Genomic DNA, 10,754 nt, shown 5'->3' with positions numbered 1-10,754 from the left:
TTCCTTATTTCATGTTTCTGCTCATTTCTGTAAGGCTTCTTCACAAAATAAAGGACACTGAGTTGGCACTAATAGTTTATAACCATACTGTAATTATCTATATAAGTCACATCCTAAAACTAAATGTACATGTTTTACCAAGTCTGCCAGAGCTCATATTATATTTTTACATGCTGTAGTGCCATTTTGGGAGCATTTCAAGTTATTACCATCAATACAACCCATTATAGCCCAGATTTAATAATATGTCTGCATTAAGTGCACAGTAATTACATAAATTGCAAAAAAAATGCAATAAACTACCAAAAAATTGAAAATCGTTTTTGTTTTTTAACATATATTTCTAGTTAGAGAAATTTAAGACGCTTATCCCTCAAAACTGTAAATACAAAATAGTTGCACAAAATAGTTTCCCACCACAGGAAATTTATTTTGAGTGTCTTCATAGTTTTATTTTTGAAATACACCAATTTTTATATAATGCAGGAAAAACAAAAGTAAATATTATAATGCAAAATTGCAAAAAAAACAGCATATGCATCAAAATAAACTATTTCCAGCAGTGCAATTTGAGTCCTAAGCATCCCAGAAACGACACAGAAAGTCATAAAGTCAAACATAACTTTTAAAAACACCAGTATAGGCTCATAAGGCCCTGATGGTAAAAAACTACATTTCTGCAAAGTTTTAACTAGCTGCTGTAGATCGTAGCAATAAATTGCTCACCAAACCGTTGGGATTTTCAGGTACAGACACTCCAGATGTTCCTGACCTTAAGCAGCCACGTTGATAAGAAAGGATGTCAGCATTAGTGTAACACTATTCACATTCAAACAGAGAAAAATCAAGTAAGAACATCTACATTTATATTATCTTCTCTCTTAATAATGATAATTATTTTTGGAAGGATAAAAAGTGTTCATTCTAGACATGATGTTTAACATACAGCGAATTCTCATTTATTGAAATGTGATGTTTCCTTTTACTTTCTCTACATCTATATCATCTTTGAATTACTGCAGCAAAAATAGTCTCACCCATTACTTTTCCTCCAGTAGATAAATCCCACGATAACTCCAGTTATAAAGATGATCACAACACCGGGCAGATAACGGAAAAAGATTTGTCTGCTGAAGTGTGGGCCTCGTTTGTGTCTAAATCATTGAAAAGATGCATTTGTCAGTAAAATCATTTACTTTCATTTCCTGGAAATCAAACACAAATCAAACACAGTTTACGTCTAAACTCTGAGTGAAGTAATGAAACCCCAGTTTTATAACCACAGAGCTTTAAATATTGTCACTGTGCTCTTTTCTTTTGTCTTCTTCTTCTTTTGCAGTCTTTTCTGAATATTACTATGAACTGAAATTGGTCCAACTGCTTATATACATTCACTGGCCACTTTATGAGGTATACCTGTTCAGGGTGTAACACAAATATTTCAGTGTTCATTTCATTTGTCAATCACATGTCAGCTTCATCTTCCTGGTTAAATAAAGGTTAATAAAATAATAAAATGTCAGCAAATCAATGCTCAAACAGAGCAACATGGCACATGTTACTGGTCCGAGTGCTTCACAAACTGCTGATCTGCTGGGATTTTCCCACACAATCATCTCTGTTCACAGACAATGGTCTGAAAAATAGAAAATATCCAGTGAGCTGTGATTCTCTGGGTAAAAATGCTGTTTACACATCAAACCTTGAGGCAGAGCGGACCACACTGGATATCACTGCTGTCCTCTAACAACAGCAAGCTGAGGCTACAGTTTGCAGGTCTGGACAACAGAAGACTAAAAAAAACGATGCCTTGCCCGATGAGTTGATTTCTAACAGTTCAGACTGCTGGTGGTGTAATGCTCTGTGGGGGGTTTTCTTTGCAAACTTTGGACCCTGTAGTAACCACTGAGCATCATTTAATTGAAAAATGACAAATCTGCAGCAACTGTGTGATGATGTAATTTCAATATGTCTTGAGAATCTTTGAGGAATGTTTTTAGCGCCTTGTTGTGCCACAAAACATGAAGACATGTTTGAGGGCTGAAGGTGGTCCAACTCGGTTCAAAGATGTACCTGATAAATGAGTCAGTGAGAGTATTTAAACTGCTGTAAGTGAAAATAAGAAGAAAAGAAATGAACAAATTACAAGAATAAAAAACACATAAGCAGGTCAATACAATGCTAACACAGTGCTGAATAACTGTGTCAGATAAAGAAACCAAAATGCATTTACCTTCCACAGTGACACTGATATGGACAATATATGTCCCTTCAGTGTTTGTACACTCACAGGTGAAGTTCCCACTATCAGCTGGTGTTAAACTGGTCAGCTCGAGAAAGGCAGTCTGATTTTCTTTTGTTATTGAGAACCTGGGGTCACATTCCTGAGTAACGTTCTCTCCGTGTCGATACAGCAGATGACACTCTCCTCCTGTGTCCCTCTGTCTTTTGATCTTACAGATAATCAAAACAATAGTAGTCTGACTTTCCTTGTTGCAAATCCGAGTGACATCGTGTTCTCTCCTGACTGTCTTCACAACAGTCTCTGTAAACAGGGACAGCAAAATACGGTAAATACAAGATTCAGCCTGTGTCAGAGAGGACTTTAGTTTCTATATTTTGTGAATGTTAAACCATCTTTTTAATCCCATAATAATGTGTTTAGTTTAAACTAAAAGCAAGGAGGTTATAAATGTAAAAATATTAATAATGCATAATGAAAATAGTTTCCTTGTATTACCTTCAGCATCATGGGACACAGCTAGTGGTAACAGCAAAATCAAGCAAAGCTTTGATACGTCCATGCTTGTTAACATGTCTGTGAGCCACCGACAGTGAAGAGGAAGATGTGCGGAAAGAAACAAGCTGAAGCTTTCCTGGCTAAGCAGACGTCAGACTGTTGCCCTTCACGGGGCAAGTGTGAAATGATGTAAAAAGGAAGTGTACTGACAGGACTTTCATATTAAAAGGCTGTAAAGTTGAAACACTGTGCGAGCTCCCACACAAAAAGAAAACAAGCTAGTTTTTCTTTATCACAGAGGAATTATTACACTGCTAACTGTCATGTTCGCTGAAACTGAAGGATGGATAATATTGTAAAAGTAACAACAAAACTACCATTTATCATAACATTATAAGCATTTTAAACTAAAATAGCGTGTTACGTCATCAAACCGCTTCATCCAATCACTCATATACTTACAAAGTTTTGACTGCATTACCTTTAAAATTTGTACGAAGATTTGCATAAAATGAATAAAACTGACATGCTTGCATTTGTAGTGTAGTGCAACAGGTGTATGTGGCTGAGGGATTCCCATGATGCAATGCGTATTTCTTCTTCAGTCACCTTTCCTACTCACTGTGTGTTAATGCAGCTCTCTGCATTGAATCATACCTGTTATTAACCTCTGTCTCTTCCACAGCGTGTCTTTATCCTGTCTTCCTTCTCTCATCCCAACCAGTCGCAGCAGATGGCCCCGCCCCTCCCTGAGCCTGGTTCTGCTGGAGGTTTCTTCCTGTTAAAAGGGAGTTTTTCCTTCCCACTGTCTCCAGACTGCTCACTCATAGGGAGTCATATGATTGTTGGGCTTTTTCTCTGTATGTATTATTGTAGGGTCTGCCTTACAATATAAAGCGCCTTGAGGCGACTTTATATTGTTGTGATTTGTCGCTGTGCAAATAAAATTGAATTGAAAATTGAATTGTGAAGGCCACACCAGAAGCCACACAATTGGGAAGTCAGTAACGTCAGACACCAGCATCTTTATTTTAATTTTAATGCACATTTCCACAAACATAAATAACGACACATGTCCCATAAACTATTTCTGGTTAATGTTTTACTGGTGCTGGAGGTCTGTTGGACTGCTGAGGGTAACTGGAGAGAAAATGATGTGTTTTTTCAATGCAGCACAGCTATCACTGCTACACGAAGTTTTGTTTACGTCATTTCTCATTGGGTGGGGGGGATCTAAACCATTCATCTTAAATATATTATTTGGGGTTTGTTTGTTTTTTTTATTTCTGAGTTTGATATTTGGTCAGTTTTGTGTTTGATTACTTTTAATTTGAAGTAAGTATTAAATTAACAGTTGGTTTTCATTCATTGTTTTTAGACAATTTTTTCTATTTGTATCCCCTCGTGTGTTTAACTGGCCAGTTCTGTCCAATTTACTTTGGGAAATATTTAATCTGAGGTAAACATTTTGCTTTTCATTTGACCCCTGACCTGTCTGCTGTAATGCAGGAGGCAGGTTTATGACCTATACTGCAGCCAGACACCACAGGAAGCCTTCCTCCATGTTTTCTTTACAGTAATTGATTCAGCCAGTTTAAGTCTCCTTTGTTTTTGTGCATTAGATCACTGTGTGGGTTGTGTTGAGTGGTTATGTATTTGTAAGTAGCCATTATGACTTGACTAGTGGTGTTTATCTCTTTTAAGGGTCTAGTATCATCAGTTAATTAGTTTTTACACTTTGCAGGCACTTTGCTGTAAATACAACAACACTGCTGAAAACTCTAATTTAAATAATTACTACTGATGCACCTATCAAATAAACTAACATTTGCACAGGTGTTGAAATGCTGGACTCTTCCTCTCCTAAATCTGTGGCAGAGAAAAAATGCTGCAGGAGTGTTTTTTTACATGATATGTAAGAAAAATAAGAAAAAGAAAGAAACCCTGTGATTTTAATGTGAATGCATTACTGACATCTTATCCAAACACACATTGTGCACACCACTTTATCCCCTATTACAACTGCAGCTTTTATTAGTGCATGTTCACGGGACTTCTGATTCTATAGGGTCTTGACAAAAGTCTCTGCAATCAATTGATTACAATCAAGTGATTCAATTGAAACATGGAAATCAGCATTTCACCATTTTATACTATACATACATGTTTTGCTTTCAAGACTGGACAGGAGTGGCATGTGGGCGGCATTGTAGAGTGTGTTGACAGGAGGAAAACTTACACGCTCAGTAAATCACCCCCGTCACTACCTAAACCTCAAAGTCTCTAAACAGGAAGTGCATCTGCATGAAAGCTTCTGTTTTATATGCAGACAGATGACCTTTTGATGTAAAACCTTTCTCTGTATCTAGAGAAACACTTTAACTATATATTCAACTATATAGTTTAACATTTGGTCCGTAACTATCATTTAAAAACAATAAAAAGGTTTAAAAGAATATACATAGGCGGCTATAAAGACTGCAGGTCAAACATGGTGCAGATACAGAAGGACCTCCTGGGGTCCAAAATGTCGCACTATTACAGAGCAATGCTTGCAATAGTCTTGCATGGTTAGCCAGTTAGACAGATGCAAATGTTAAAGTGCTAAAACAGACATGTAAATAAAATACAACATCATCTTAGCAGCTTATTGGTATTAATGTCTCTTAAAGCTCTCCATGACCTAGCTGCATCTTAACTCTCTGAGCTGCCACAGTCTTATAAACCCACCCGCTGTCTCAGGTCAGCTGATCAGCTGTTCCTGAATGTTCCCAGGACTGAGCGTAAACTTAGAGGACATCGTGCTTTTGCTGCAGCATCTCTGAAACTGTGACACGATCTGCCTTTAGAGATTAGACAGGCTTCTTCTCTGCCTGTTCTTAAATCACTCCTGAACACTCATCTCTTCACCCTGACCTTTGACACCTTGTAAGATGTTGGTTTTTAGTTTGAGTTTTTTTAGTTTATTTTTGCTGTTTTATCTTGTTTTGAAATATAGGGCTGTTTAAATTTTCTATGTATTATGTGTTTTATTTTTTTACTGTTATGTTTTATTCTATTGTTCTTAACTCATTTACTGTACAGCACTTTGGTTTTGTCCTGGGTTTTTTAAAGTGCTTTCTCAATAAAGATGGATTGGATTGGACTGGAAGATAAACACTTTAGTTTGCAGCACTGTGGTGAGTTCACAGTAAAGCACTGTGTTGGACTGGCGCACAGTGATTGTGGCGTTCATGGTCAGTGTTAGGTTACCTCAAGTACAGTGGATTCATTTGCATTTAAGCTGATGATGCTTCGATTAAGTCATCAAATTTCACCTTTATATCAGCTCTATAAGCCAATTCTCAGGATACTGTTAGTGTAGGAAATGGAAAGACAACCAAGATATCTGTGAAACGTCTGCTTACATCTTGAATTCAGCTCCGGCGTATGTGGTAAGTTGTTAATGACTGACTTTAATTTATTCTTTCTTCAGATGTGGCTATACACTCTACTGAGAATAAGCATACTGTCATGATATGAGTGGATCTTCAAAATAGACATCAAAATAGTTCATGGAGAAAATAAGTAGAAACAGTAAAGATCTTATTAGGAATAATACTGTTTGGATAATTATAACCATCATAATCAACCAAATCATATCAACGTGTATTTGCTCAAAAATGTATTTATTACCACAAACATGTATTTAATTATCAACAAAAGGAAAATCAACAGTTTCTAGAACTCCAACAGGGGCAGGACTTGGAGGTACTGGGATTTCAGGAGGCAGCAGAATGGTACACTGGTCAGTGTCATTATTATTGACCTGTGATGGTGGATGGCCTTGGAGGGAGCTGAGAGGTAACTCAGACCTCTTGTCTTCAGGACACGTAAAGCAAACATACTCCTTCTCAGCAGCTGGAGACTTAGAGACATCCCAACTCATCAGCCTCATGCGTTTGGGCATCAAATGTTCCTCTTCATCATTAACAGAAAAAGCAGTAGAATATCTGCGCTTTCTGCAGAGACCTACCTCTGCAGTGGGTGGAGGTCTCGGAGGCAGAGGAACATCAGTAGGACACATGAAAAACGTCACGTCATCATCCAGGGATGAACGATCGTTTTTCAAATCTGGATGCATGATCTTGTCTGTGTCCTTCGACTGAAAGCTGGCATCAGCAGGTGGTGGACTTAGGAGCTCACATGCAGGTGTGCTGATAGGTCGGAACATGAAAGCGGGAACTTCATTGTCCAGAGCACAACGGTCTGCACTGGATGAGTGTGGGAGCTTCTCCTTTGCCTGTGGAGGAGGCAGACTTTGACTTTGTGTTGCAGAGGAACATTTAAGTCATCTGACGTTTTGCTCTGTTACATATTATTATTGTTGTTGTTGGATTTTTCTTTAAAAATTCACACAATTTAATGTTTAGAAACAGACACAGTGAAGGGTAACTTACCACAGCTCGAGCCATTTTAGGCGTCTGTCAAGGCAAAGACGCAGGATTTGGTTTCTCTGTGTAAGATTACAGGACAGTTGTCAGTTTCATTTTCAAGTCAGTTGGATAAATTCATATCAAACTTCTCAAACTGTATCATTAAAGCATTGTTTAGGTGGACAAATATGAAAGATATGAAGATAAAAACAGTAACAGCTGGCAATCAAGGGAAAACAACCTTACGAGAAAGGTCTTAATCATTATTGTTTAAAAGTAAATCTTTCAGTCCTTACTTCAGTGATTGTTTGAAGTCTCTGTGCTTGTTGTCAGTCGCAGATTTGTGTAAAATATTTGCAGTTTGTGAATAAAGTTTGCAGGAGCTCCAAAGTTTGTCTGTTCAATACCAAAGTAATGAGGAGACTGAGTGCAGGTTTGGAATCCTCAGTGACAGAAGAACGCAGCAATGTTTGAATTTGAATTTGTTATTGTTTTATTAACAACAACTACCAGGATCATACCATAGCAACACAGTGATGCCCAATCAAATGTCAGGTACAAGGGATAGCCCACATACACATCCAACAGCACAGTAAAGCAATGGGCACCAATGCCACCAGTCAGGCCTTAAAAATACCTGAGTTATATAACAGCACACTGTCAGTGTCTCATCCAAAAATATGAAATGTATAATACAGTTAATATCATTTTCATTTAAATTTTATTTAATTCTCTTCATATAGTGCCAAACAGATGTCTCAAGTCGTCACTGTTACAACATAGATAAACATGAACATGAAATCCATTATTTAATTCTCTTCCATTCACTCCAGTTCAATTCAATAGCTATATAGATGGATAGACAGATACTGTATTATATACTATATTGATTCCAAATGGAGAATTAATGTGTTATATCACCAGGATAATGAATTCAAGTAGTACAATCTCCAATAAACAGACAACACAGTTCAAGTTCAAAGTGCAATATGTGCAGGATCCAGGCTTTATATTGTAAGATGCAAAATGTTTATATATACATAATATTGTTGAAAAAATAAAGAAAGTTAAAAATCAAAATAAGTTTATTGTCACTGTGGCTGATGTGATTGCAATATGAACCCGGAAGCAGACAAGGGAGAGATGGAACTGAATCTTAACAAAAAACAAACCATTTATTAGGTTGAAAAACACGAACACAAAACAAGGCCCAGCAAACAGGGGCGGAAACTAAAACTAAAACCTATCCTGGGAATAACTCGGTATGACTATGACAACTATGACAAGAAAAACATGAACATGAATCCGAGGAGGTGCATGCGAGAAACTCTGATGAAAAAACATGAACATGAACATGGACCTAAACAGAATCAGGAGATAACCTGAAACCCGGAATAACGTGAACGGAGGAAAACGCACCAACACTGCCCAGAGGAAGACAGCGGACTTAAACACACAGAAGAGAAAGGAGGGAAGTGGAAACACAGCTGACACAAATGAACCTGACACCACAGGGAAGCAAAATGAAACACACTGAACATGGAAACACAACCCTTTCATAATAAAAGACGAAACAAGGAGAGACGTGGACGTGTGATGGGCTGAGTTGCCAAATGGCTGGTAGGCTTTTAGCTAGGCTTTAGCTTCAGCCAAGTGGAAGCTAAATTGGCTAGTCATTCATATGTAAATTAGGTATTTACCTGAGAATTCTGGAGGGGAGTGGGGGTGTGTGAATGATTGCTGATTTCTAACTGCCAACTGCCTCTTTGTTTGCCTGGGGGGGGGGGGCTGCTAAAAGCGGTGAACTTCGTTTTGTGTTCGTCTTGATGCATTCTCAATCATCCAGGAAAATAAATCTCCAAAAGTCACCAACTTGGAGTGGTTAGTTTCCTGAGCCACAAGGAAACTTGTGTTTCAGTTTGCCATCTTAGGGAGAAATCAACACACATGGGTGTATTTCCTTTGTTGCTGAGATTTATTGATAAAAACAGTACAAAAAACCAACCATTTGTACACATATTTACAAATAATAATAAGAAGTGAGTGAGTACATTTCAACATTTTCAGCAATCACTCACAATCCTGGCACTGCCATGGTATCTGTAGTCTGCATTTACCACATGTGTATCTGTAGCAGTGAACACATCGCACAGTGGCATGATTGTTCTTGCATTTGTGTTTGACCTGACACATGGCTCTTTTTCCAGGGCTAGGTGTGGAGGGTTGTGTCCGAAGCAACTGTTCTTTTCTTGCCTTCTTCCCAGCTACATGAGAGTGAGCCAGCTCTCTTGCAAGCTCCACCAGGAAGTCCACCCGTCTTTCCTTCGTCCCGGTGCATGCTTGATACAGCACATTACTATGAATGAACTGGAGGAAAAGGCTGGAGGTCTGGGCCTCTCTGCTCAGCCGATAAGTAGAAGAAATTAGATGGATGGATTAAAGTGTTTGTGAATGTCATGTTTGCCTGCAAAGATGCAAATAAATATTGAGTTTTTTCAAGTAAAGGAAAACAATACCGTAAGAATACCTCCAATCTCTCAACTAACATCTCAAAGCAGCATGTTTCTAATAAAGTGTCCTCTAGTGGTCTGAGTGCTTAAAAACAAAGTAGAAAGAACGGCTAACAAAATGGGTTTTAAAACTTAAGAAAGCATTTTGAAACCCAGACACCAAAACTTAAAGGTTTCATAGAGAGGAACAGTTTTCTCACTTCTGGCTTTGCCTTCACTGACCCTCGTAGTGTAAATCTGTGTACTTCAGTGAACTAGACTTCTATTGTTGTCAGTCACCACTTACACTGTCAGGGATCAACCTTCAGTGACTATTAAAGCATGAACTTAACTCTGAATGTTTCAGGACCGTGTTGAATCTATTCCTTGAAGAATTAAGACAGTTTTGAAGGAAAATCTAAGAAAGTGGCCGGTTAGTATATGCCCTGCACATCACTGACATCGCTCATTAAAAGACAACAGCCAGTAGGGGGCAGCAGAGGAGCGTCAGTTTGCCCAACACAGATGGTTTTCATCTGACCTTAAATGTCACAGGAGGACAAAAACACGATCGCAGACTTTAGAGGGGAAACCAGCACACCGCAGACCACGGCCTCTCTGTGTGAGGATCTAAACGTATTCTACGCTAGATTCGACACAGCGAGCACCATGAGACCGGACAGTGTGCGCACCGCGGATGACGTCAGTGCGCACACTGTGTCTGAGGAGGATGTGCGGAAGTGCTTCAGGAAGGTGAACGCGCGCAAAGCTACTGGTCCGGACGGGATTCCCGGCCGCGTCCTCAAGTCATGCGCGGCTCAGCTGGCTGGAGTGTTCACGCACATCTTCAACCTTTCCCTCTCTCTGTCTGTAGTCCCAGCCTGCTTCAAAATAGCCACCGTCGTCCCTGTACCCAAATCCTCCACCATCTCCTCATTGAACGACTGGCGACCTGTAGCCCTGACCCCCATCGTAAGAAAATGCTTCGAGAAGCTGGTCAGGGACTTCATCTGCTCTGCACTACCCGACTCACTGGACCCTCTACAGTTCGCATACCGCCACAACAGGTCCACTGATGATGCCATAGCCCTGACACTACACACTGCCCTG

The 10,754-nt window shown here is 39.0% G+C and overlaps 1 protein-coding gene and 1 long non-coding RNA gene across 3 annotated transcripts; both read right to left on the bottom strand.

Moving 5' to 3' along the window:
- Nucleotides 1-712: 712 nt before the first annotated feature.
- Nucleotides 713-2,861, bottom strand: LOC120720714. Its single transcript, XR_005693015.1, has 4 exons — nucleotides 2,741-2,861; nucleotides 2,234-2,545; nucleotides 1,038-1,154; nucleotides 713-772 (listed from the first exon to the last, which is right to left on the bottom strand). It is a non-coding gene; the product is annotated as an uncharacterized LOC120720714 (long non-coding RNA).
- A 3,476-nt stretch (nucleotides 2,862-6,337) lies between these two features.
- Nucleotides 6,338-7,808, bottom strand: LOC120720715. 2 transcript variants are annotated; one of them, XM_040010488.1, is made up of 3 exons: nucleotides 7,452-7,808; nucleotides 7,180-7,235; nucleotides 6,372-7,022 (listed from the first exon to the last, which is right to left on the bottom strand). In XM_040010488.1, the coding sequence occupies exons 2-3, from the start codon at nucleotides 7,192-7,194 to the stop codon at nucleotides 6,429-6,431; spliced, it is 609 nt and encodes a 202-aa protein (XP_039866422.1). In that variant the 5' UTR covers nucleotides 7,195-7,235; nucleotides 7,452-7,808; the 3' UTR covers nucleotides 6,372-6,428. The 2 variants fall into 2 exon arrangements, with proteins under 2 accessions (XP_039866423.1, XP_039866422.1); XM_040010489.1 differs by lacking the exon at nucleotides 7,452-7,808 and having other exon boundaries at nucleotides 6,338-7,022; nucleotides 7,180-7,436.
- Nucleotides 7,809-10,754: the final 2,946 nt, after the last annotated feature.

Source organism: Simochromis diagramma, unplaced genomic scaffold, assembly GCF_900408965.1.
Source record: "Simochromis diagramma unplaced genomic scaffold, fSimDia1.1 OVJJ01000108.1, whole genome shotgun sequence".
Lineage (NCBI taxonomy): Eukaryota > Metazoa > Chordata > Actinopteri > Cichliformes > Cichlidae > Simochromis > Simochromis diagramma.
Note: the sequence above shows the minus strand (reverse complement) of the source record. Positions and strands in the feature narration are given on the sequence as shown.